This window comes from Sphaerodactylus townsendi, linkage group LG02 (assembly GCF_021028975.2).
Source record: "Sphaerodactylus townsendi isolate TG3544 linkage group LG02, MPM_Stown_v2.3, whole genome shotgun sequence".
NCBI classification, from domain to species: Eukaryota; Metazoa; Chordata; class Lepidosauria; order Squamata; family Sphaerodactylidae; genus Sphaerodactylus; species Sphaerodactylus townsendi.
In genome coordinates, this window is record NC_059426.1 from 154,836,312 (window position 1) to 154,863,347 (window position 27,036).

The 27,036-nt window shown below is 44.3% G+C and overlaps 1 protein-coding gene across 1 annotated transcript in view; it reads left to right on the forward strand.

Annotated features, from left to right (window-relative positions):
* The first annotated feature begins 5,356 nt into the window (after positions 1-5,356).
* PPP4R4 (protein phosphatase 4 regulatory subunit 4) overlaps positions 5,357-27,036 on the forward strand; it is a 126,601-nt gene continuing 104,921 nt past the window's right edge. Inside the window, 2 exon segments of the mRNA XM_048485497.1 lie at positions 5,357-5,879; positions 6,799-6,872. Of these exon segments, the coding sequence (XP_048341454.1) occupies positions 5,760-5,879; positions 6,799-6,872 (194 nt within the window). The 5' untranslated portion in view covers positions 5,357-5,759.

Below are 27,036 nucleotides of genomic sequence, written 5' to 3' on the forward strand. Positions count from 1 at the left end.
TACACAGTGACTGAAACACAGGATTTCCCAGCACTGTTAGGAAAATCTGAACTTTCCTTCAGTGTGGAAATGTCTCAAGCTCAAACAATAAGAACAAAGATTCAGCAGAACTGGAAAAAAATACAAGCATTTCTATGTTAATGTCACCACTAGATGTGGGGTTCCTGCCTTCTCCCCATCAAAAATGTGATGACAAGAGGCTGTCCTCCCCCTGAAGGGAGAATCAGCCACTCAGATGAGCTGATAGGAGTGCTGCTCTAGCATCCAACCATCTTCGAGAAGCGGGTGAGATGTTGGAAGAAACCCAGAAGGGGAGTTGAGTTGTGCCTCAGGGAGGAAGCAGTGACAGCTCAGTTCTGGTTTAGGAAAAAGAGTAGACAGAGTGATAGGTAGCTATGCCTAGTAGTTTGGCACAACAGTTTAGTTATATCTCTGGGAGAGAAGAGAATGCTCAGTTGTTAGACCTGTCTCTGGTGATATGCTGATCTTTGACTGTGGGGAAAGGGCAGGTTGGTGTGGTTGGAATCCTGTGTGTGAGAGAGGATCCAATCTAGTGGCTAGGTTCCCACCACTGCTAGGAAAATCTGAACTTCCCTTCAAGTGTGAAAATATTTTTCTGCCTGAAAGCATTGTACAAAGTCATAACCAGTTTAAAATTTGTGCCTCAGGTGTCTACTTTGTCTACCTGGAGCCCCGTGCTGCTGGTGTTTTCCTTTACAAGCAATCTGCAAATAAATAAATCTTAGTTGTTTGTATATTAATCCACCTCAGTGATCTCAATAATCTCCCTGTGCACGACAAAACTTACCTCACAGCATCAAATCCAAAGCCTATGCACTCACTACCTACCCAGGTTTATAGTTCAAAATGAACCTAGATCCCCAAAATCTTAGGAGGCTGTGTGTGTCCCCTCAGTAGGGGGAGGGGAAAGGTTTATCAGAAAAAAGCAACTCAAATAACTGCTTGGGGCAAAATTATTTGTAAAATCACCAGTTGGGCAGGAATCAGAGGTTAGTATCTTTGGGCAGCTGCTACTTCCTTAGGTCCTAAGAAGATGCAAGTCTTGCCTACTGTTGCTGGCTTGCCCAATGGTTATGGGCAGGAGCAATGGCAACAAGAACAAGCCACTTGTTGCTTTCTGAATGAGCAAGTGAGATGACATCCACCAAATGTAAACCCAGCCTTGGTACCATTGAAGCACCATCTTATTAAGAGATGTAGTCCTTGCAGAAGACACTGAAGCACAATCCTCGTGGTGTCTATAGCCCCTGTGAGCACCATCTAGATTATATACCTCTAATGTCCTCTAAAATATTGCCAGAGGTTCTAGGGTTCTCCCTCACTAGAAGCAGAGGCTTTGGATTTCCTGCACTGAACTGCGGATTGGACTATATCAGTGATGGCGAACCTTTTTGAGACCGAGTGCCCAAATTGCAACCCAAACCCCACTTATTTACCGCAAAGTGCCAACACGGCAATTTAACCTCAATGCTGAGGTTTTCGTTTAGAAAAACTGGTTGGCTCCCTCTTCCTCCTCCCCACCAGCTCGAGCAGGGGCCAGCCTGCTCTAGCCTCCAGCAAGTCTTGCGCGCACTGCTCTGTGCCTCTCTAGCATCTCTGCCTCCTCTGAGCCCCCCCCCCGCCTCGGGCAGCAGCTACCTGGAGCACAGGCACCAGGCCCGCCAACCGAGTCCTCCCTGCTCACCGCGGTGCGCGCATGTCGTGCTCAGTGGCCCAGGCCAGCCTAGATGTGTGTGTGGGGTGTGTGTATGTGATTTTTTCGCCCTCCACATGATGAACTCTGTGTGCGAGTGCCCACAGAGAGGGCTCCGAGTGCCACCTCTGGCACCTGTGCCATAGGTTCGCCATCACTGGACTATATGGTCTGTAAAGTCCAATCTAACTCTAGAAATATTTTCTTTGCTTGGAGAACGGGTATACTCAGTATCCCAGGAAGCCATCAGCTTTAGAGAACAAATAATACCCGTGGTTTTCATGAGGGCACTGTCAACTGAAGAGGGTCACATTTAAATGTGTGATCTAGAGGCGACTCTTACTAGAAGATCACTGGGGAGGATTATTGTCCCTCCAGCCATTTCTCCATAATTCTGTAAATAATTGTATGAATAGATAACCTCAGTTATTGATCAAAGTTCATAAGAGGAGCCTTGCTTGATCAGGCCAATGGTGGTCCATGTAGTCCAAAATCCTATTTCACACAGTCAACCAATTATCTTGTAAAGCCAACAATTATCTTGTAAAGCCAACAAACAAGATCTTACTCTAATAATTGTATTCAAAAATTTACTGCCTTTGCATAGGGAGATTCCCTTTAGTCATCATGGCTAGTAGTCATTGACAGGGTTATCTTCCATGAATGTGTCTAATCCCCTTTTAAACCCGCCTCTGCTAGTGGCCAGTGCTACGACCAGAGTCGTTTTGGGCAGCTTGGATTATATGGACATAAACTGGTTTACGCTTTCAGATTATTAGTTCACCTTGCTTGGCATTATCCCTTCTGATTGACAACGGCTCTCTGAGATATCACGCAGAAAGGGGTGGTTCTCAACACCTGCTACTTGAGATCCTTATGGACATTCCGGGGAGTGAACAAATCTGGAGATATTCTGCTTGCTGAGCAAGTGAACACTGAGCCCAGCCCTTCCCCAGCATTGCTGCTTCATGAATATTTTTCAAGTTGTGCCCTGAGGAGCTCCAGCATACTTAGGATATCATCTGAGGCTATTTAATGGGGCGGGGGGGGGGGGGGGGTGTGGGATTACTTTCTCTGAGAATCCAATACTACAAATCTTACTCTGTAAGGATTGGTTGATGCTCCAGGCTACACTATCAGTTGCCATAGAGTGAAAATGAAGCGTGACATGAGTGTTACAGTTTAGATCAGTGATGGCAAACCTTTCGGGCTCAGCCTGTCAAAAATTCAGAAAATGCCTAACTTGACTCTGCTGGCATGTCACACACACACACACCCCACACACACAAAAGAGAAAAAATCCTTTACGCATTCATTTATTTTAAAAATATAGTCTAATCACGTCTGATGCTATGTATTACATAAATAAATGTCAAATGTTACAAAAATGACTCAAGCAGGGAGAATAGTTGTTAGATGTTAGTAAATGCTGGCATGTCATCCCAAAAAGTTGTGGCATATCACCTTTGGCACGGATGTCATCATTGGTCTAGAACATGCTCAGAATCCTCTGTGATGCATGAAGCCCCCCCCCCGCCCCAGAATATGAATTGTGCTGACCTGGATAGCCCAGCCTAGCCTGATCTTGTCAGATCTCGGAAGCTAAACAGAATTGGCTCTGTTTAATACTTAGATGCAAGACCACCAAGAAATACCTGGGTTGCTATGCAGAGTCAAGCAATGGCAAACCAACTCTGAACAACCCTTGCCTTGAAAATCTTGCGGGGTTGCCACAAGTGGGCTGCAATTTGTTGGCAAAAGCAAAGTGGGGGGAGGGTGATCAGGGTGCAGGCAGAAATTTTAAAAGCTGCTGAGATGAAATAATAAATACTAATAGAGATAGCAGTTGCACAGAGTTGCCAACCTCCAGATGAGGCCTGGAGATCTGGAATAGCAACTGATCCCCAGATAGATCAAGGCCCCTTCTGCACACGCAGAATAATGTGTTTTCAAACCACTTTCACAACTGTTTGCAAGTGGATTTTGCTATTCCGCACAGCTTCAAGGAGCATTGAAAGCAGTTTGAAAGTGCATTATTCTGCATGTGCGGAAGGAGACCAATTCACCTTCAGGAACTAGCAGTTTTGGAGGGTAGACTCTGACATTATTCCCAGCTGAGGTCTCTCTGTCCCTACCCCCACTACCAAATCTCCTACCCTGAGTCAGTGGCATCTGACAGTTGAAGTGAAGACTGTGAAAGCTAGGATTGCAATTTGCCAGCCTCCAGCTGGTGACTGCAATCCTATTCTCATCTCAGTTCTGCCCCTTCCCAGTACAAAGAAGAAGAAAAGGAGGACTTTGGACTTATGTCAGCATCATTTTGTTTCCGGTGGCGGGTTTCAAGGCTAGAGCCGTTCAGGGGCGGTCTGGGAAAATCTTTACATAAAGATCCCACAGAGGTGTTAGTCCATTACAGCAAAATTTGCAGCTGTCCAATTACACCTCAAAAACAGTTATAATTCCTGTGTTAAACGAACAACTCTCTCCATCAGACTGTAATTCATTTTTTCAGCTTGGGTAGCTGCCCTGGATTGCAGTAGTGGCAGAATGAAGGGGGCATCACAAAATACTCTAAATGCGTTCCTAAATAATAGTCAATAGGAAATTAATGGCTGGCTGGCTGGCATCTGCCATGATGATCCCCTGACCCAAGAGTGGCAGGGTTACGTGGGCATGCATGGCATGAGCAATAACCCTCCCCCCCTCCGTAGGTGCGTTCTGAAATTGGTGCGCTCGGGCGGGGTTTTTTTGCCCCGCATGGGCCGCTGTAGTGGCTGGTTGCCCTGGCGACGGGTTGCGCGCAGCTAATACCGGCGGAGGCCACGGCGGGTCCTGCTCCCCTTCGCTGGCTTGCGAGGCGTCTTTTGGGGGGTGGGCGCCCCTTCTTGACATCGGGGAGAGCGCCTTCCGCCGGGGCCTATGGAGCCGAATCTCTCCGAGGGGGCCTAAGAGGCCCCCGGTCGCCAAGGCTGGTCGCCCTCCGTCAACTGGCTACCCAAGCACGAGGGACAGTTTGACGGGCAGTGGCCACCCTTCGCCTCCTCTTCCTCACTATCGTCCCTAGAGAAGGCAAGAGGCCGCCCTGCCCTCTTCGGAGAAGGAAAATTGCTCCAGAGGGTTATAATCCGAGTTATTTCATTTCCGCACCAGCCGCTCCTGGTGGGGGGATTTGCCTTTACAGCCCCCTGTTTTGAAGTTCCCCGCAAAACAACCCTGCACTTATCAACACCCCCCCCCCCTTCTCCATGCTGTATCAGGGAGTCTGCTGCAAACCTCCCCAATCCAACGCGCCTTCCCTTCGGATCAAACCATTCCGCATCCTATCATCCGCTGCAAACTGATTTGCTCCCCGCCGCAGCTCCCTTGGCGCCGTTTGTGCCCCGGGAAGAAAACTTGTTCCCTAAAGTCTTCCTTTGCCCGCTGGATGATCGAAGTCGCCTCCACAAGTGAGAGCCTCCCCTGAGTCGCCCCTTGCGGGGAAAGTACCACCCCTTTGCCCCCCCCCCCCCGCCAAAACAAAAGACCCGCCGCGAGGCAAAAGAAAAGTTGCAGCCGGGCGCTCGGTCCCTGCTCCACCTTCGAGCAAAAGGGGCGGCAGAGGGTGCGCGTCTTCCTGCAAGGTACGCGGCTTCTTGCAAGGGAGGAGGGGAAATGTTGCTGTTCTCCTTCTCCTTGGAAACGCTGCAGGAGCTGAGGCCGGAGTGAAGCGGCGGGCGACCAAGTTTCCTTGCCTGGGCTGAGCGGCCAGGGATGCTCCGGGAGAGGCAGCAGCAGCAGCAGCGACGGCGGCGGACTGTGCTGGTGCCGCATTGTGTTTGCTGAGGCTCCTCCTGGGCGGTGGGGGCTCAGCAGCGTCCTACGAGGAGGAGGAGGAGGAGGAGGAGGCGGTAGCAGCAGCAGCAGCCTCCACTCGCCCACCTCCACCAGTGCATCCCTGGGAGAGTGCTGGTGCGTGCTCTCGTCTTTCCTCTCCGGTCTCAGTGCAATGTGAGGCTTGCACAACCCTGATTTGCCAAGGACTGAAGCTTCGAGCTAGCAGCAGTACATGCATCCGATAATCATCTTCTCCTACAAAATGGATTTTAGCCAGAACAATCTGTTTGGTTACATAGAAGACCTGCAGGAACTTACTATTATAGAAAGGCCCGTACGCAGAAGCCTGAAGGTATGTCTGTCTGTCTGTCTGTCTCTCTCTATATAATATGTGTGCGCGTGGGTATCTATAGGTCGCTATCATGTAAAGGGGAGGTTATGTAAAATTCTTTAAAATCAAATGACATTTCAGATTGGGATCTCCTGTGGAGGCTCAGTTCGTTTTAGTTTGACCAGCTGGCTTTCGTAGAGGTTGGTAAGAAGAATTCAGTGTTTTCCCATAACACTGTCTGAAACAGAATTTTACGTATAAGAGAAGCAGTCCACAAGCCGGCTGCTTAAACTCGAATAAGATTTTATGCTTATATAATTTTGGATCTTTGATATTGCTGTGTGTAGCGGGATAGTTTATTTGAGGAAATGACATTCTCATTTAAAGTGGACTGCCGTGATTTTTTTGAAATGCCCAAGATTAAAACCAAAGGCCTCAGGACATAATGCCTTGGAACAGTTTTATAGACACCCTGGAGATGTTTCCAGAGAAAGTGACTTAAAAATTACAGCCTGTCAGTCTGATTGAGGAAACGAGGGGGGAATATAGCTAAGTAGATTTGTAGGGATAAAGTCCTGGGTTCAGTTGTGACATTGCCAGTTAAAGGATCATGGCTTGTCTGAGAGAGAATCTTGCTGCCAGTTGCAAAAGACAGGAAGGTTGGGCTAACTGGTCTATAATCAAGGAGCTCTTGAATTGTTTTGTGGGCATGCACTTAATTGCTAACGCTCTGGCCTTGGAGCAAACTTAAGCTGATCTACTCAGAAGTAAGTCGAATTTTATTCAATGGGACTTACTTCCAATAAATTGTTTTTAGAATTGCTACCTAAATGTGTTTATAAGTGTTTTGGGTGAAGATCTAGAGAGGAGACATAATTACATGAATTTAAGAAGTTAGTAATGTTAATAGTAATATTAATTTGTGTTTCATACTTGACAGACACCAGAAGAAATAGAAAGACTGACAGTTGATGAAGAACTCAATGATATTGAAAGGGCTGTTTATCTGCTCAGGTATTTCTTAAGATGTTATTTGGGATTTTTTAAAAGTACCCTTTTAAAGTGTAAACATTTCCGTCATGCTTCCTCCACTTTTGATTTTTGTGTTCGCACAATAGTAGATTTTAAAAAAGTGTGTGACAGTAATGGTCCATTGAATTTGCACAGAGCCATTGGGGAAGGGTGCTTTGAGCAAATGCAAATGCTTTGCTACTTAGTGGGATGTTGGTTTGCCACGCCCCTCTGTCCTGCCATAAGAAATAGCAAACTGTGGAAGTATTGACAAGACTAATAACTTTGTATTCCTAGTACAGCTTTACTTCAGTGTCTGTAGACGAAAGGAACTTTTTAAGGGATCTGGTATGTAGCTTATAGCATTCATTATCATCCTAACCAGCATGACATTCTTCTAAGGCCATTGACTTGAAAGAGTTTAACTCTGTTTCGAATTGCACTAATTGACACTTACCTATGCTGGGTTTTTTGTCCCTTACCTTCCTTCCCATCTCCTTGAAACTCTTCCTTACGGATCTTTAACTGACTTGGGCATTAATTGTAGGCAACTTGTTCCTTTTGCCTTATTGTAGATGTCATCTTTGAAGGAGGTGCTGGAGGATTTTGATGAAAACACATTTTTATACAATGCTCAGTAATTGAAGTGCCAGCTGTAAGCTTCCTTTCAGTTTGATCAGCTATTTTTAGAGCTCTTGAGAGCCACGTTTGCCTCGATCTTTAAAACGTAGTTCGTACTCCGCTAATATCATCAGTTTGTCGCTCTTTAAGACAGCATTTTAAGCATCTGGTTGCACATTTGGCAACATTTGCAGAAAAACCGTGGCCCAGTGTTCGAGCGCCTGCTCAATATGCTGAAGGTCTTGCGCTTAATCTGTGGCATCTCCATTAAAAAACAAAACAAAAATAAAATCAGGCAGGAGGCAGTGTGAAAGTCCTCTGCCAGTCTGAGTAGTCTGTGTTGATCTTGATGGACTAATGGTCTGATTTAGTACAAGAGAGCTTCTTGTGGCCATCAATCTAGCATAATCATCCACCTTTCTCTGTCCCGTCACGTTTTTTCATTACACAATTGTTATTTGAAATAATTTGTAGTTTGAGTTCACCATATTGGGTTTTTTAAAAATGCTCTTCATAAATCCTATATGATTTATTTAAATGTCTGAGTATTCATAAATTCTGTATATGCTTCCATGTTGTTTGGATGCATAATTTTTGTATATGGTGTTTCCTGCTCCCCAAAACTTAGTTCAGTCTAGGAATGTAAAACAAATCTTTTGTTAAATAGTCACTTTTAACAAATCAAAGGAAGCAATGTGCTCATCTGTAATGTGCTCATCCGCGTGTTCGGGCTCCAGGGTTCCATCCAGACCCCTTGTGAACTGAAGCTAGGAACTAGCCAAGAAACAAACCGTGCACAATCCTGGCTCATGTCTTACAGCTTTCTTTATGCACAGAAGGGAATAAGGGTGTGAAACGTCATCCCTTGTGATTGACAGCCAGTATGAAGCCTCTGGATTGAAGTAAATACTAAGAGCTTGGCCTTCTGCCTTTGTCTAGTCATCAAAGCCATATCTCCTGAATGCTGCACTTAAACTACTAACCTTAGGGGCGCTGAGTCTCAGAGCTTTCCAAATATAGAGCTGGGTACTGATTTCCATGGATTCCAGTTCCTGACACCACATTACCTGACATTTTTCATCGCAGTAAATGCCCCTTTTCTGTTCCTGGTTGGGATCACATGTTCAGCGGTGTCATCACTGGAGTTCTGTCCTGCTCTGTGCCGTTTTCAAAATGGGAGCCATTAGCACTGAGACACTGTTGCTAGGGGCCTGCTCTGACCCCACAGAATCCAATTTCTGCTCGTCTTGATTGTGTGGGCATAGATTGAAATGATGTGTGCTCACCAATCAGTGCAGAAGAAGCAGCTCTGGAGGCAGACGTTAGTGACTCAGTAGAACTCCTTCCTTACTGTTGAAGTAGCCTGTGGGTGCAAGACAAAGTTTCTCCCCCCACTTCTCCAAGGAGTAAAAACCGGTGACAGTCTGCCTGTGATAGAAGATCAATGTCATTTCATTGGATGCCTGTGTGTGTTTGTGAGCATGTTGTTGGCGATAGTCGCTATTTTAAACATGAGTTTGATTATAACTGTTTACGTATCAGAAGAGCTACTAGGATTTATCTACATAGCCCTTAACTCTTTGCTTTTCCATGGGTTTGTATTCTTCCTTGTTTTTAATTTCCCTCTACCTTTCCATGCCATGTGTTCAGAGAAGAGGCTGCATCCCATCTAAAAGGATTGCTTATGCAAGGGTTCCCCCCCCCCCCCAATAGGGTTACCAACCTCCAAGTGGTTGCTGGAGGTCTCCTGCTGTTGCAACCGATCTGAGGCAACTGAGACCAGTTCATCTGAAGAAAATGGCTGCTTTGGAAGGTGGACTCAATGGCATTATATACCACTGAAGTTCCTCCCCTCCCCAAACCCTGCCCTCCTCAGACTCCATCCTCCAAATCTCCAGGTATTTCCCAAACTATAGCTGGCAACCCTATCCTCGTCTCGGTTTTCCCCCCTTCCCCTACTGCAGTGATGTCGAACCTTTTCGAGACCGAGTGTCCAAATTGCAACCCAAAACCCACTTATTTATTGCAACGTGCCAACGCAGCAATTTAACCTGAATAATCCCCTCAAACAGGGGCCAGCCTGCTGTAGCCTCCAGCAAGTCCCACATGTGCCACTCTGCACCTCTCTAGCATCTCTACCGCCTTGCTCCCCCCCTCCCCCGGCAGCAGCCACCTGGAGCCCAGGCACTAGGCCCGCCAGCCGAGTCCTCCCTGCTCGCTGAGGTGCACACACATCAAGTCCAGCGGCCCAGGCAAACCTAGATGTGTGTGTGTGGGGGGGACAATTTCCCCCCCACATGATGAATTCTGTGTGTGCGTGCCCACAGAGAGGGCTCTGAGTGCCACCTCTGGCACCCGTGCCATAGGTTCGCCACCACTGCCCTACGGTATCACAAAGAAGAAAAGGAGGGCTTTGGAGGCCAACCTCCAGGTGGCAGCTGGAGATCTTCCACCAACTGATCTCGAGGTGACAGAGATCAGCTCCCCCCTGAGAAAATGGCCACTTTGGAAGGTGGGTTCTGTGGCAGTAGAAGTCACTTCTGTGCACAAACTCGCTCTCCTCGCGCTCTACTCCCAAAATCTCCAGGTTTTTCCCAACCTGGAACCGGCAACCATACTGCCTCTTGATCCCTACCTTCCTATGCAGACCTCCCCCCCCCCCGCTATTTTGGGGGGAATCTACCACAGGCAGCATTTGGAGGGCATTTTGGACCACTATTGGAGAGGAAGATGGCGAACGTGTTTCCATCAACCAAAGTTCTTTTGCCTGTGGCAATTTTAGGTGGGATCCACCTTGATAACTGTGACCATGTCTAATCCAATATATTAGTGAGGTGTTAGATCATTTGACTTCCTTTCACAGGATACATCCTTTTTGGGGAATCATATATTTGATTTTTTCCTCCTTTTTGAGACAAATGATGAAATGTTAGCAATGTTGTTTTGGGCCCAAGTAATTGTACCAATGCTGTCGTGCTATGCCTTGCTTGAGAATTATGACTTGTGTCCAGAGGAACATTTTTTGCAGCTTGAAGTGGGATGGATGGGACAGTTTTCACCAGTTCCCTGTACCCCGTGCAAATCTGCCCACCCCCCAACCCCCTGCTGTTTCCCTGTTCCTCCTGGACTGGCATTTAGGGAACATTTAGGGCTGCAGTGGAGGGGAGGAGATAGGGAAATCGGTCTCCAGTGATGGAAGGCCTGTCCATCAACAGAAATTACTACTGGATCTGAGCCATGTGCTCATCAGTGCTTTGCCTTCTTACTCTCCAGTCACTGATGTCTTCTATGTTTGTAGTTTATCTAAAACTCTGAATGTAGTGCACCTTTTTGTCCGTTGATTCTCAAGTTCAACTTTTTCAGGAACCTCCTGAGCACAGTCCATTTTATCGAAATACATACACAGCATATTAACCTAGATGAACAATATTAAACATTTGAGTATTTTTTTTATCAAACATTGCGTCATAGCGGATCCCATGCTTGAAGACCAATAAAATCAGTTGGCATTATTCCAATCCAAATAGTAATATTAAGAGTTCTAGCAATTCCTTCTGTGGAGAATTGTTTGTTCTTATCTACGAACTGTGTTGTTATTCTTGTATTGCTCCTAAAGACTAAATTTTTGTTTGTTCTTGAAATTTTGTTTTCTGCTTTTTTGCTAATACCTAATTAAACATCTTTTGGCACATTTCTGGCAGGTTGTCACCATTAACTTGAGTAATTAACAATTTTTTTTGCTATATAATCCTCTCTATACTATATTTCCAGTATTTTTAACATACCTTCTAATAGTGCCTATTTTCTCACTGGGCTGATTTGTCCTGCACGTCTGAACATAGGCCATACATGTTGTCGATGTATTGATGGGCCTGCACCCGTGCTATAAGTGTGTGGTGGGGGAATGAGCTACTACTCATGCTTAATGTTTATAATGAATTTAGCCTTATCTATGTATTATTGAACACAAGTAGGTGCTGTGTTCATGATTCATCTGTCTTCCCTGCCCCCCCCCCCTTCTTTATGTGGTGGAAGGGAAATATGAGTGAGGCTTACTGTCAGCAACGTAGCGGTCTGAGGCTTCATTCCATTCTGAATTGTACATAGAATTAAGCTGGCACAACGTTAATTGGTTTTCAGGTAACAGATTGCTGTTGCCTGTGTCAAATAGGTATCCAATAGACATCAAATGGTAGAGCTTGAGAAAGCAATAAACTGAATCTTCAAACTTTGCTTGTGTATATTCCATGTTGAAATATTGCACGTTTCCCTATGCATTCTTCTAAGCAAAGTTGTATCCCTCTGAGCCCTCTAGGTTAAAGGGTTTAGCGGGGTGCCAGTCTCTATAGGAATGTTCTGCTAAGCGTAGATATGACGCATGTAGAAATGAATGCCGTTCCTTGATTGCAGGGAAACCTATATTTTGAATGTGATACAGAAGTGGTGGTTTTCTTTCACATGGTATCCTAGAATAGTTCTCTTGTGCATGTTGTATGCTCCTCCTTGATACCATACTTCGTTGCATATAGATAGGAACAAAACTTGTTGAAACAACAACCTGTTCATTCTAGCGTCATATCTTCGGCAATGACCACGTGTTATTTCAACAGCATGGAGAGCATTCTGTTCTTGTTAAGCCTTCTGTCCTTCATGAACTCATCCATCATTTTTCAACATCTTTGGCATGCCAACCTTGCTGATACTATAAATACCGTAATTGCTGCTTATCACAGGGCATAGTAAGCACAGGGTTTGTCAAAAAAAGTGTCTTAGGAAGTGATGTCACTTTTCCAAAGCGAGTGACTCATTTCAACACTGGCTTGTACTCAGACCTGGGTGAAAACATGCTGTGGCATAGCACTTCAAATTTAAAAATACAAAATATTCTCTACTAAATGGTGTTTCACTGATGGAACAAAAATAATTTTTGTCGAAGGCTTTCACAGCCGGATTCAACTAGTTGTTGTGGGTTTTATGGGCTGTGTGGCCATGGTCTGGAAGATCTATGGCCACACAGCCCGGAAAACCCAAAACAACCAGAAAAATACTTTGGTTTAATTGAGAAACACTTTCAATATGAAATATGACATTATTCATATAAATCCAGAGTATATTTCCACAATGAAATGCTAAACACATTCATTCAAATGCTTGGTCTTGGAAGACTTATTTAGTATTTATTTTTGTTTATTTTTATTTGATTACGTTTCTCTCCCTTCCAGCTTATTCAGAACCCCCAGAGTGTTTCCCATCCTAACTTAAACATAACTCCCATATGTCCCCGGGCACCAGTTATTTGTTGGCTAGATTACCACTTGCTGTGGCCTTCTTGGTATTGACCAGAGCCTTTTCCATTGTAGCTCCAATTCTATGGAAAGGTCTCTCTGAAGAGAAGAAAACCGTCCCCCCTCCCCCGGCAATCTTCTGGAGGCTCTACAAGACCTACCTGTTTGCTAGGGCTTTTGGGGGGCTTTAATGGTGGGCTTCTTTTATTGGTGGGGGGAGAGATTTGGTATTTGGTATTTAATCTTGATTTTAACTGAAAATGCTTTTCAGTATTATTGTTAGTCAACTTGAACTATAACGAAAGGGGGGACATAAATGTTTTAATGAGCAAATAACTTGACATCAACCAGAAACTGCAAAATGATTGCTATTGAAACTGCAAAATGATTGCTATTCACAAACCAAGTAGCTTGTGAGTTAACCAAGAAAGGCCCTCTTTTAAAAAGCACTGCTTATCTTGTGTCAAAACATAGGCAGAGAGGGAGTCAAGAGGATCTCCCTTGGCCGAGCATTCCAGAATCATGGCATTTTCTATGAGAAGGCCTTTTCCTTTTGTGGCCACCCACTGTACCTCCAGGGGTGGGAGTACCAAGACCTTTGAAAATGACCCTGCTGTCTAAGTAAGCGCATATGGGGGAGAAGTTTGTTTTGATGGAACAGTACCACCATCTGTCTAGACACCTTTCGAGGCAGGACTATAAGGGCGGGTGGAGGCCTATCTGGGAAAGAAGGAGATACTAATTGCAATGGTCTGACCATATACTGGGCAGGGATGGCTAATTTCAGGGGGTACCTGCTGGTTGGGGGACCGTACCCTTGCCCAGGAAGGAGAACTGGTCAGGGTAGCAGTGGTGAAGAACCTACAGATTAATCAGTGATACCCATACTTACCTGGCAGGGGAGACACCTTGATCACTAATCAGTGATACTTGTCCAGGAAGGACCTTAACATGAGTGTCTGGTAAGAGATGTTGCTGAAGCAGGAGAAAGAGTTGTGGAAACATATAAGTTGCCTTGAGTTCCTCAAGGAAGAAATGTGGCTAATAAATGTTTTAAATAAATAAATGTTCTCTAGAGCATCTACTGTGGAGTGAGGAAGGTTCCTGTGGGTGCAGGAATATTATTTTATATTCAACAGCTGTGAATACAAAATCACTAATTCTGTCATGCTTCTGAGTTTCCTTTCTGAAGCATCTGGAGCTAGTGCCATGGAGTGAAAGCCATTGCCTCTTATGATCTTCCACCCTGATTACCACACACCAGTCCTGGTCATAGTAGTACTGAGAATACTTTATTCCCAGACCCTTTCAGGCTTGGGTACATGTAATTTAAATTGTATTTGGAGGTCATCTGGTCACCCTTGTAGAATAAAAGTGGTTTCCAAGTGACCAAGCTGCAGTACAAATCTCCTTCACTCTTTAGGTCAACAGTAGTCAGTGGTGGGATCCAAAAATTTTAGTAACAGGTTCCCATGGTGGTAGAATTCAAACTGGTGTAGCGCCAATGGGGCTGGGCGGGGCATGATGGGGGCGTGGCCGGGCATTCCGGGGGCGGGGCTGTGACAAGGACGCAGCCACTGCGCCGGTCCTTGGGCGAGAAACTAATGCACGCAGGCGCAGGCTGCCACGCACGCCGGTGCACCTCCTGCTAGATTGCTTCAAGTTCTGCGTGCTACTGCTGAGAGGAGGGGTGCAACTAAGGCAAAAATCACATGGCAAAATCACCAGTTAGTAACCCCCTCTCGGCACACACAAATAATTAGTAACCTGGGTGCTGTGTGGTTTCCGGGCTGTATGGCCGTGTTCTAGCAGCATTCTCTCCTGAACACGGCCATACAGCCCGGTTCATTGGTGACCCAAGTGATTCTCGCCGCGGAAAGCTCTCTCGACAATACAATTTAGTAACCTACTCTCGGGAACCTGTGAGAACCTGCTAGATCCCACCTCTGACATTAGTTAATATTGAGGTGTGGTAGATAGGGTACCTAAACATAGCTGGGATTTACCCATGCCACCATTTGCAGTTTGAGAGGCGGGGTGGGGCAGAAAAGAGGAAGGTCTGCCAGCCACCACAAGGTGCCCTCAGGCAAGGAGGGGTGGCCAGTGCTTACAAAGCCTGCCACTTCAGGTTTGTGATGACTGTGGAGCCTGTTGTGGTCCTGGCCTCGCTGTCACCCAGAAGTCGACAGGTTGCCCATCCACCCTCCCTATGTTTCGACTGTATTTGTTTGTTATGTAGACTGGATGATGTTGTTTGTGTTGTCATTTGTTTTTCTGTCACAGCTTGGTAGGTTGGGCATTGGAATGGATCCTTTTGCGGGGAGGCTGTTTTTGCTTGCCTGCCTCCCCAGTGTTGGTGGCTCCAATAAGAGGCCTTGGGGTGTGTGTTGCTGCTCAGTCGCATGCCCAGGTGGAGGCAGCTGACTGGTATACATCTCCAGGTGGCAAGGAGACATTGGAAAGACTGGCACCCATATGACTTTCAATTATTTGTCATTCCACAGGTTTTCCTCTCAGCAGGTAGGCTGAGGAGGGCGGAGGTTTATCAGGTGGCAGGTAGGTCACCCAGTGGCACAATCTTTCCCCATGATGCATCTTTGCTCCTTAACTTAGATTAATAAACAAGCTGTGACCAGCAAATGTTTCCAAAAAGAGATTTACACAACGCTTTTTGAGAAGTAGTGTGGTGGTTAAGAGTTCTGGACCCTAATCTGGTGAACCAGGTTTGCTCCTTCGCATAAAGCCTGCTGGGTGACCTTGGGCTAGTCATGGTTCTCTCAGAACTCTTGCAGCCCCATTTCACAAGGTGTCTGTTGTGAGAAGGAGGAAGGAAGGCGATTGTAAGCTGCTTTGAGGCTCCTGAAAAGATAGAAAAAGGCAGGCCGTAAAAACCAACTCTTCTACTTCTCATACATTATTCCTGCATCCCAATAAGGAGGTCATCTTTATTATCCCCATATTGGAGGCTGTTGGAGTGTATGAGAGGAGGTGATTTGAAGCAGAGAGAGCATTGGCTTCCTTAAAGCTACTTTGTCACACTTCTTGGCTGAGGTGAGATTTGAAGGGGGTTAACTGCTGCAGTGAACAAATTCAGCAGTACATAACTTTTCATGCTCTGTCATGACGTAGTTTTTGGCTGTCACTTCCCAACAATTCTGTACCCACCACTTTATCCTTACAGAGGTTACAAAGATCAGAAAACCGTTTTTCAGTTTAGGCGTCCTCATAGGGGAAAAGTACACGGGCTAGAAGATTTTCCTGTTTTTTGAGGTGACCTGCATTTCTAATAATTTTGCCTCATTCTAAGCTGAAGTTTCCACATACATTCTGAAGAGCCACTTGAGCCTCTCAAACAATCTAATTGGAATATGTACTTTAATAAGACTTGGATTTGGTTTTAAGGAGAGCCTCAACAGATTTCATGTTGATTATCTCAATGCCCTTTTTTTCTGTTTAGCAATCTTCTTCCCTCCTTGATCAACCGATGAAGGTCTCTCTCTTTCTTTAAAACACATGTTTCTGAATAAGTTTCTTGGGAAATTGTGTGGTCTCATTAAAGAGGCTTTGGGAGGGGAAACTGTTTACTGCCTATTATTCATTTATTCTTGAGAAGAGTCATTAGAGGTGTCACTCAAGATAACAAAGGGGAGTCTAAGTGGATATCCATCTATTCATACATAATATTATCCCAGATTGTGGCAGGAGCATCATGCATCAAATAAGTCAAATACTAGGGGCTGGAAAACCAAATTTCTTCTCTCAATCCTTGTCACAGCAATGGATTGGGTTTCTTTGGCAATAAGACTTAAGCACTTTCTTTTGTACTTTGGCTCCTGAAGAGAAGAGTGATGGAGGTGGAAGCAGGAATAAATAGAACATAAATGGAGTGGAGAAAGTGAATTAGACCCAACTAAACAAATGATTATTTTCAAACATAAAGTGTGGTCTTCTGAAACAGGTAGGCAGAAGATTTAAGACAAGCAAGAGGGAGTGTTTTTTCACACTGAGAGTGTAATTAATCTTGAAACTCATGGTTGCACATAGCTGAATAGTGTTGGGGTTTTGACTGGTCAAAAGAAGTGTGGTCAGTTGACTGATTAAATATTGGTCTAAAACAGTTCATTGTTCTTAGCATTCATATTACTTAGGACAGCACAAAAACAGTTTAAAGATCAACAAGTTTCATATTGGGGTTGTAGTGGGATCTCCTTGCGTTTCTCCGTTTACACATGAGGAGGTACTCCACTGCCTACTGTGCAGCTTGCTTGCTGAACTCCCCCCCCCCCCGTCTCTGCTTTTCCTGGTTCTCTTAACTCTGCCCATCAACTCACTCTTAAAAGGTACAAAGTCCCAAGATTGTTGTTTTCGTTAAAGCCCTTTAAATTGCTGTTATATCAAAATTTCTCTGTTAAATTGCTGTTATATCAAAATTTCTTTTTGCAGTTACATAGATATTGTAGCCCCTTTCCAAAAATAATCACCCCCCCCCATGAAAGAGGAAAAGCAATTTCCTGAAGCACACTCTGAAGAAGGGGACCGTGTCATAGAACTGATATTCTCTCGCCCCCCAACCCACACATTTCCTGCTGCTGCTGCCGTGGGAGGAGAGAGAGGCTTGTTATTTTGACATTCCTTGGTATTTTGATATTCTTCTATTAGATCTATCATTATTTCAATAGATCTATTATGTTACAAATGCTTGAAGTTGAAATAAAGTTTTACAAAGGCCTCCTGATCATTGGGAAGGGTGAAAATAGAGGGGGGAGGTGGGGTAGAGCAAAATAGCCCTAAGTAAAAAATAACACAAGGCCATTTGTTTCGACTTCCCTGTGAAGCAGGAGAAAAGAGTGCTCTTTTTCTGCTCTCACAAACAATGGAGATTATGGGATCTGCTACACAGTGAGTGTGGGGGGAGGGGGAGGAAGGCATCCATCAGTTTGGGGCAGAGCATCAGTGTATAATCAACCAAGGTTTGCTGTCTTATCTCACCTAATTTAAACAGAAATCTGACTACCGAAGTAGGAATATTTCTCGCATGACTGTCATGCCCTTGTGGAATGGGCAACTATTTAAACTTAGGGCTGCCCCTTCAATTCAAGCATCGGTATAAGGGTATATTGTTTAGACCAAGTTTTCCTAAACCATTCTAATGTGTGTAACAGCGCAATGTTAAGAATACTTTCCTAGAAGTAAGCCTCACTGAATAAGCCTAAGCAGGGTTATGAGTAGATCCAGCTCAGTGTTGGTCTCTAATTGTGTTATTGTTTTTAATATGGGATTCAGTTCACTTGTTTTACTGTAAGCTGCTTTGGACAGTGAGGAAAAATGGTATCCTATCAGCTTTTTCTTTGATGAAAAAGGAAATGAGGTCCCCTTTAGCTACCAAAAAAGGCTATGCTGATAAGGCTACCAGTCTCCAGGTGGGACTTGGGGATCCCCCAGACTTACAACTCCTTTCCAGAGATCAGTTTCACTGCAGAAAATGGATGCTTTACAGTAGGGGTAGCCAACCTATTGTGCTCCAGATGTTCATGGCCAATTGACCATTCTGTCAGGGGCTGATGGGAATTGTAATCCATGAACATCTGGAGCACCATAGGTTGGCCATCCCTGCTTTAGAGGGTGGTCTCTAAGGCATTCTATCCCTTTGAGATCCCTCCCCAGACTTCATCTCCAAATCTTTAGGAGTTTGCCAGCCTGGCTTTGGTAACTCTATCCCCTGCATCCCCTGCTGGTGGCCGGAGGAAACCTGGCAGTTTTGTATGCTGGGTATCATGGGGTCTGCATGAATAAAACCCATATGCAGTGGGGGCTCCAGAAAGAAGGCAAATCAGGTACAATTTAAAACCTGGTTGGATCCAAGCCACTAACTGTTATTGTGAAACTATTTCATTAATTTCAAAAACAATTGCAATGAATTATAGCTTTCAGCAAAGTTAGGTGCAGTTTGTCAACTGATCAGTTGTCAGCTTTTGTGTTTTGTCCTGGAACTCCAGATTCAACTTACGGTTACAAAAAACAAAAACAAAAAACCAGAACGGGGACAAATTAAAGTAACAATCAGCTGTTAAAAATATGTATTTTTGGAAATGCCAGCAATTATAGCAGGTGGCCACTGCTTAAGTCAGGGCTGGGGGAAAGTGGATTTCCCTCTCGCCCTTGATAGCGCATGACATCGTAAAGATAGTTCATATAGTGGCAATCTTGGCTTCATGGATAAGTTAACAATACTTAATTGTGGTGAGGTTGACTAATGGACCAGTGAACTAATTATATGGCTTTTGAGGATGCATGTAGGATAGGATTTTTTAGCTGACTTTTGACAACTCCTGGTGGAGCTTTCAAGGCAAGAGATGTTCAGAAGTAGTTTGCCATTTCTTGGCTCTGCGTCACAACCCTGGTATTCCTTGGATATCTCCCATCAAATATTTTCCGGGGTCAACCCTGGTTAGCTTCTGAGATTTGATGAGATCAGGTTAGCCTAGGCCCTAGGTTATACAGGTCAAGGCAGAATAGGATGCCTGTGTTCATAATAGTACCTCTCTTGAAAAAAACAAAAACACCTTCCTTTCTCAGACAAAAAAAAGGAGGGGATGTTGCCATCATACCAGCTTGTGAACTTCCCAAAGCCATTTGCTTGGGAGACAGAAGGGTGACATTAGGGGTCTGCAACCTGCAGCTCTCCAGATGTTCATGGCCAATTGGCCATGCTGGCAGGGGCTGATGGGAATTGTAGTCCATGAACATCTGGAGAGCCGCAGGTTGCAGACCCCTGCTGACTGAGGCCACAAAGTTTTGTGTGAGTAAACAGGTTTAAAGTGTGTGTAAACAGTTAAGAGTGAAACAGCCAACTAACCCTCAAGTGGTTGTGGTGGGTTTTCTGGGCTGTGTGGCTGTGTGGCCGTGGTCTGGTGGTCTTGAAAAATCAAGAAAAAAGCAAGTAAAACATCAGAAAGATAGATCAGACATTAAAAGCATTGGGAAACTAAGTCTTAATGAGGCATTGAAGTGGTTTCCTAATGTAACTCCAGACTTTTCAGTCTACCAGATCAGCTCTGTCTTCAACTGACTTCCCTTTTATATGTGGGCATTGGGAGAGTTCCAGGTTCATGTTAATGACTGCAACATGATATAACTTAATGAAAAAAGAGAAGTCTATCAATTTAAGGAAGGTGGGGGAGGGGGGTGATGGCAAGAGAAACTTGTTTGGTTCCAAAAACAGCTGCAAGGGGGTGTAAAGCATATTGGTAAAGAATTGGCACCAAAGTCTGCAATATTTTTTTAAAAAAATATATGTATATAGGGGGAGAGATCTAGAAACAGGATAAAAATGGGCAGCAGCAGTCTAGCATTCATAAGGAAAAAGTGTTGTTCTGAGTAATGCGATTGTATGTGGACAGGGATGCCATTCCTGTTAAAGGGGAAGAATCCAGACAGGTATAATCGCATTGCTGTACCAAAAGTGGCGAAGGTAGACACTGTTGTAGGCATTTATTTATTTGAAACATTTCTACCCTCACCTGAAAGTTCACAAGTCAGCTTGCAAAAATTAAACCGCAAGGGGAAAAAATAGCAAATGAAGAACTGTACATACCAATAATTAAATCCCACTATGAGACCACAGCATAAAACTTGCAGTATGGGAAACTACATCATAAAATCCAATGACTAAACTGTAACAGATTTGGTGCAAAATAATTTGCTGCTGGGAGGGGAGTCCAAAAGCAAGGCATGATAACAGAAGAGGTTGTACCTCTAATAGCCACCCACATGAAAGAGGACCTTTGAAAATGGCCATGGCCCTTGGGTGGAAGCAGGTGGTTCCAGTTTGTTTGTGGCTTTCATGGTGAGAACCAGCACTGTGAATTGTGGCCAGGAAGGAATAGGCAGTCAGTGTTCATTTCTCACTGTGTGATTTGTTCTCTATAATTGATGCCTGATAGCAATCTTGCTGGTGCATTTTGAAACAACTGAAGTTGCCCGACAGTCTTTAAATGCAGCCCCATGTAGAGTAAGAACATAAGAACATAAGAACTAGCCTGCTGGATCAGACCAGAGTCCATCTAGTCCAGCATTCTGCTACTCGCAGTGGCCCACCAGGTGCCTTTGGGAGCTCACATGCTGGAGGTGAAAGCAATGGCCTTCTGCTGCTGCTGCTGCTCCTGAGCACCTGGTCTGCTAAGGCATTTGCAATCTGAGATCAAGGAGATCAAGATTGGTAGCCATAGATCGATGTCTCCGCCATAAATCTGTCCAAGCCCTTTTTAAAGCTATCCAGGTTAGTGGCCATCACCACCTCCTGTGGCAGCATATTCCAAACACCAATCACACGTTGCGTGAAGAAGTGTTTCCTTTTATTAGTCCTAATTCTTCCCCCCAGCATTTTCAATGAATGCCCCCTGGTTCTAGTATTGTGAGAAAGAGAGAAAAATTTCTCTCTGTCAACATTTTCTACCCCATGCATAATTTTATAGACTTCAATCATATCCCCCCTCAGACGTCTCCTCTCCAAACTCCTAACTTAGATGTGATTAGAGCATGAATGACTGTCGCCGCACTGTGTTTCTCAAACTGTACATTGTCCTTGAACTGTATCTGAGTAAAGATAACTCATGCCATAGAGAAAACCTGAGCCTACATTTGCAGACAAGAATCTAATAGCACCTCAAGCTGCAAATGGTCCAAGAACTGAATTTGGGTAAATATGCTCCTGAACCAACATTTGTAGGCAAGGATCTAATAGTACCTCCCAGTTACTTTTTCATGGCAAATTCAACCCAATCAGGAGCAGGCTGGTGCTTTGGTCCTTTTGCATTATTGATCTGCACCATCAAGCAGGCCTGTCTGGACTGAGAGATGGCTTAACGTGCCATTTAGAAAGTACATTGATGGCATATGTTGAAAACCCCAGGGTGGTGTAGTGGCAGATACTAATCTGGAGAACTGGGTTTGATTTCTTTCTCCTCCACATTAAGTCTGCTGTGTGACTTGGGGCCGCCACGGTTCTTTCAGGATTCAGCCCCATCTACCTCACTGGTGCCTGTTGTGGGGAAAGGAAGGGAAGGTGTTTTTAAGCCGCTTTGAGACTCCTTATGGTTGAGAAAAACAGGCTGTAAAAACCAACTCTTCTTTTTCTTCTCATAGGCACCTTCCTAGAAGTAACAACTGTGGCTGTTGTTTGCTAAGGTCTGTGTTCCTTGGCTGTCCTCATTTCAACTGGGGGCTGTATTTTCCTAGAACTGTGGAACACAATTGGTGCTGAGCAACCTGACATTTTAAATATCAGTAAGAATGTCAGTTTAAATGCAGTGTGGTAATATAAGAAATAAAATATTGTATGCTTGTTATAATAGGCACTTTTCACATTGAAGAAAAAATTAATCAAGGGGAAGGGAAGAGCGAATGACTTGTACATGTGCTGTGTACAAATACTGAAAGTATTATTTATGTTGTCATGCAGGCTTGAAGATGAAACAGTTGACTCTAAGAGGATAGCAGAGAATAAGCTTGCTAGCATTGATGTTGCTGAGTTTTTAGTTGAGGATGCTTGGAGCCAATGTAAAGCTATGGATGAGTCACTTGCACGCTGCTGCTTGTCCTGAAATTCTAGTGATAATTGTAAACAGTGTCATCCTTTTTGTTTTTTTTTTTTGTTTTTCTCCAGGGGGAGGAAGTGAGACTTTTCTACCTCTTCTCAGTTTGAGAAAGTGTTTTGTAAAAAAATGTTTATATTTTTCTTTTGTATCAAGCAGAGGAAAAGAATATGTGGATGAATGTAGAAGGAATTCTTTCTCACTTTACATAGGCTTGTTCTGGTTCTCCCTTGAATCACAGGTTGGTATTTAATATCAGCATACTGAAAAACCCTCTTGAATGTCGCCTTGATATTTTGCTAATTAAAAGTGATATTTCTGTTAAGAGATCTCCCCCTTCTTTTATTGCAGCACATGGCCAAGATTTAAACAATACAATACATATCATTTAGCTGCGGACATAAATTCATAAATCATCAAACAAAAACTTCAAATTTATCGAATTTTCGATTGAAGACATTTTGCTAATTTAAAAACATCAACATAAAAAGCAATTAACCTTGCAGGAAGAAAATTACTATTTAGTTTAGAGTATGAGAGGAACCTTATATATAAACGTATAAAACTTGGCGTCTTGTCTGGTTAGTTGGGAATTCCCATCAGAAAGAAATTTTTCAGTCTGAGCATTTTTGGAGAATCCCAGGGTTTTATTTACCACAGGGCAGATGAAATACATTATAGAATGTGCACTGACAAAAATACATGTACCAGAGTTTCCATTTCCCTGGGCCTGCATGGGCAAGTTCTCTCTGCCCTAGGAGTCTTATTAGATTTTCAATATCGCTAAGGCTAACGCAGAACACCTAGCCCTTCTGTGGCTATTTCCAAGGTAGATAAGTAGAAAGCCAGTGTGAGGATGTATCTGCTGTTGAGTGATAACATAAAAATGGGTAAGCTAGAAAGATCAGTTAGTTGCTTTCTGTCTTCCACTCATCGTCTTAGAGGTTGCTTTGCTTGTTCATTAGCTAACTTGAGCGAAGCAAGGGTATGTGTGTGTTTGTGTGGGGAGAAACCCTGGCTCTTTATTTTTTCCCCAATGGCCTGTAAACACTTTGATTGAAAACTGTTGTGAAGAATTAAAGGTAGCAGGCCTTGTGAACTGAGATTTATTTTCAGCTACAAATAGATGAGAGGCAAACCCGTGCCTCTTAAAAGATCATATACTGTATTTCCTCACTGTGATTTCATTTTTAGTGTAAAACTTTCCCTCATTGTGGTGATCAGGGCAACACACTGAAGAAACCGTGGATGTACCTACATGCTAACCTGCTGGAGGCTTAAAATCCATAGAATCCAGATAATCTTAGATTTGGAAGGGGCGTTGTAGGGCATCTAATTCAGTACCAATCCAATTTCTAGCCTTTACCAAAAGACCTGACCTGGATAGCCCTGGTCAGTATTTTGATGTGAGACCACCAAGGAATGCCAGGGTCACAATGCAGAAGCAGGCAACGGCAAACCACCTCTGAACATCTCTTGCCTTGAAAACCCTACAGCTGCCATAAGTCAGCTGCAGCTTGAGAATCGGGGAGGCGGGGGAGACTTTCAGCAATCGGGGGACCCACTGGCCCCTTAGATAATTGATTCCATTTTTCTCAACTGCTCTCAACCTTAGGAAGTTTCTTCTAATGTTCAGGTACTGGCTACCTTCCTGTAACTTGTGCTCATTGGTTCTACTCCTGCCCTTTAGAGCAGGAGACAAGAAGTCCCCCGCTTTTTCCACATTTCCCCCCCTTCATGTATTTGAGGAGTGCTATCATGTCCTCCCCCCAGGTCTCGTCTTTTCTAGATGAAACATAACCTAGTTTCTTCAGCATGTTCTTGCAGAATTTGTTTTCCACGCCCTCTGTCATCTTTGTTACCTGTTCCAGTTAGTCTACATCTCTGTAAAAGTGCAGCACCCGGAATAGGATGTGTTATTCCTGATAAGGTCTGATTAGCATGGATAGGTTTGGAAATGTTGCTACTGCTGGCTGTTCTTCTGTGAATACAGCCACACTTGTGTTAGTCTTTCATAGCTGCAGTTCACTGCTTGTGGTTGACTGTATTCTTGAGGTCTTTTTCATGTGTACTATTTCCAAGTCTCCAGTCCTTCATTTTATACTTACGTTTGACTTTTTTTGCCTAAATGTAGAATCCCATATTTGTCTGTTTAATTTCATCAAAATCATCCTGAACTTCATTTCTGCTGTCTTAGGTGTTCGCTATCCCTCCCAGTTTTGTGTGGTCTGCAGATTTAATTATTCCCTCCACTTGTTTGTCCAACTCATTGATAAAAATGTTGATAAATGCCATGAAATAAATTAATAGGAGAGTTTAGTACCTTAAGCCATTATGCATCATTGGTATGATCTAGCAAGACTGTTCACTGTTCATAGCTTTCTAAGTATGCATTTTAACTCTTGGGCATTCTTTAGTGCACCCTCAGAAGCTGTTACACTGCAGATATTATTGCACTAAGGGTTTTTCTCCAACTGCAGAAGGATTTTAATTTGTTTATTGGTAGTACAGCCATCATCAGTTTTTACCAGATGGGACCTGGCCCTATATATACAACCAAGATGCATAAGAAGGAAGCTGAATTTCCTTTAATAAAACAAATACAAATACAAACAAATACAAATACAATACCTTTAATGGCATATAAAAAGTGGTAAAATACCTTTAATAAAACACAGCAATCTAATTTTAGTAAATTGTAGGTTAGAGTAAAATGAAATAAAACAGGCAGTAACGCCAGTCATTAAACTAGTGTTGTTGATTGACATTAGAACCTTGTGAAAGTATGAACCAGAATAATACAACAAAGCTTATATGTTTGAGAACTTAACTTTTACGTGGATACAAGACTGACTTAGCTTTTACCTCATGATTCTTCATTTGGCAAATAAAACCACTTGCCATCTTGTTTCCATCCTGTGATGCCAATGTGTGAAAACGTAATGAATGCACGCATGTGCGTGTACACATACACAAAACCCAGACCACAAATATTGAATCAGCTATATGGAGAAAGTAAAGTCACCCAATTATGTAGGGTAACATGGTAATCATCGCAATGATGAGCTCTCAACCAATGGGTGTGCTGAACTGTCTCCTGGACACCCATTGGTGGAAGGTTTGGCATTGTGGTACCATTCCCTCTGCTTGAAAACAATGCTGAGTCACTCTCTTCCGCTTGCCCAGCCAACAACTGACTCTTTCCCCCATGAACTTTTCCCTGACATTGAAGCTGCCCCACTGCCAGAACTATGGCAACTTGCACTCTCCTGCTGCGCCCAGCCAAAGCCAGTCTCTTCCCCCACCCCACCTCTGAAGCCGGCCCCAGAGCCAGCGTGTCAATGGCCTGCTGTGCCCAGTAACAACCAGCCCTTCCCCCCACCCCCACCTCCTCTCACTAGCACCAGAACAACCACGGCCCATGATCTCCATGCTCTCCTGCTGCACCTGGCAACTGAAACCGGCTCCAGTTCCACAGCGACTGCAGCCCCGCACTCTGCTGTTGCACCTCGCAACAACTGGCCCTTCCTCCTGCCCACCCTTCCCTGTCCCTGAAGCCTGGCCCAGTGCCAGAGTGACGGCAGCCCATTCTCCCCTGGTACACCCGGCAAGAACTGGCCCTTTCCCCCAGAGTGCTGCTGCCCCACACTCTCCCACTAAGCCCACCAAAAGTCATCCTTCCCCCCCTTCCCTGCACTCCAACACCCGCCTCCCCAGTCACCCACTTTCCCCCAACCCCACAGACCAACCCGAGCTCTCTTGTCTGGGGCTCTGACCTGTGGACTCCCACCTTACCCCCACCAATCCACCTGTGTCACCTGAAGGAAGCTCTCACCCAGCCGATGCAAGAGTGAGTCGCAGAATGGCAGAAGAACCACAAGGAATTGGGGCAGAAGAAAGCAGCCAGCCATAATAGCTGCCTTTCCCCCAAGAGCCCATTTCAGTTTCCCTTGAAATGGGCTGTTACTCCTAGTGATTCATATTTTTCTGTGAGAAAACTTTCCCTGATCCATGGTTAACTTCTGAGGAAAAAAAGAAAACGTGCTTGCTGTTTGATATGGTGGGGCCAATCTTTCTGACCTGAATAGTGGAGGCTGCTGAAAACATTGGGAAAATGGAGGGGAAAAAAAGAATCTGGAACAGATTTAGTGTTTCCCATTGTTCACTCAAGAAGTCACTCTGATGGTTGACAAGATATGACAATACTGAGCTGTTTGTTCATTAGTCCTTTGAGAGAAGGGCAGGAGGGGGTGTTTTTTGTGTTTGTTATGACTTTATTAGAAGATTGAAAAAAGTATCAATGCGATACATGAAATGTAAAAAAACCCCACATGCTTGGAATAGATGTGAAGCATTGAAAAGTTTCCATATAGCTGACTAATTGATAAAACTTTCTTTTTTTCTGGAAACATGTTCCAGACTTTCTCTAGATATGGGTTCTGGGCTTTGAAGAACTCTTGCTTTTACCTGCGTGTTGCATAACTGTGTTTTAAAGTCCAAAACGGTAGTCCTCTATTATGTCTCTCCCCCCCCTGAGAATCCACAAAATACTTGCACCAGTGTGTGTCCCTTCAGATTTAACATTATTGACACAGTGCTTTCAGCTCTGGAGTCTTCAAGCTGATTTACTTGTCCAGCTTGACAGGCTGAGAATGTGGCTTGTGCGGG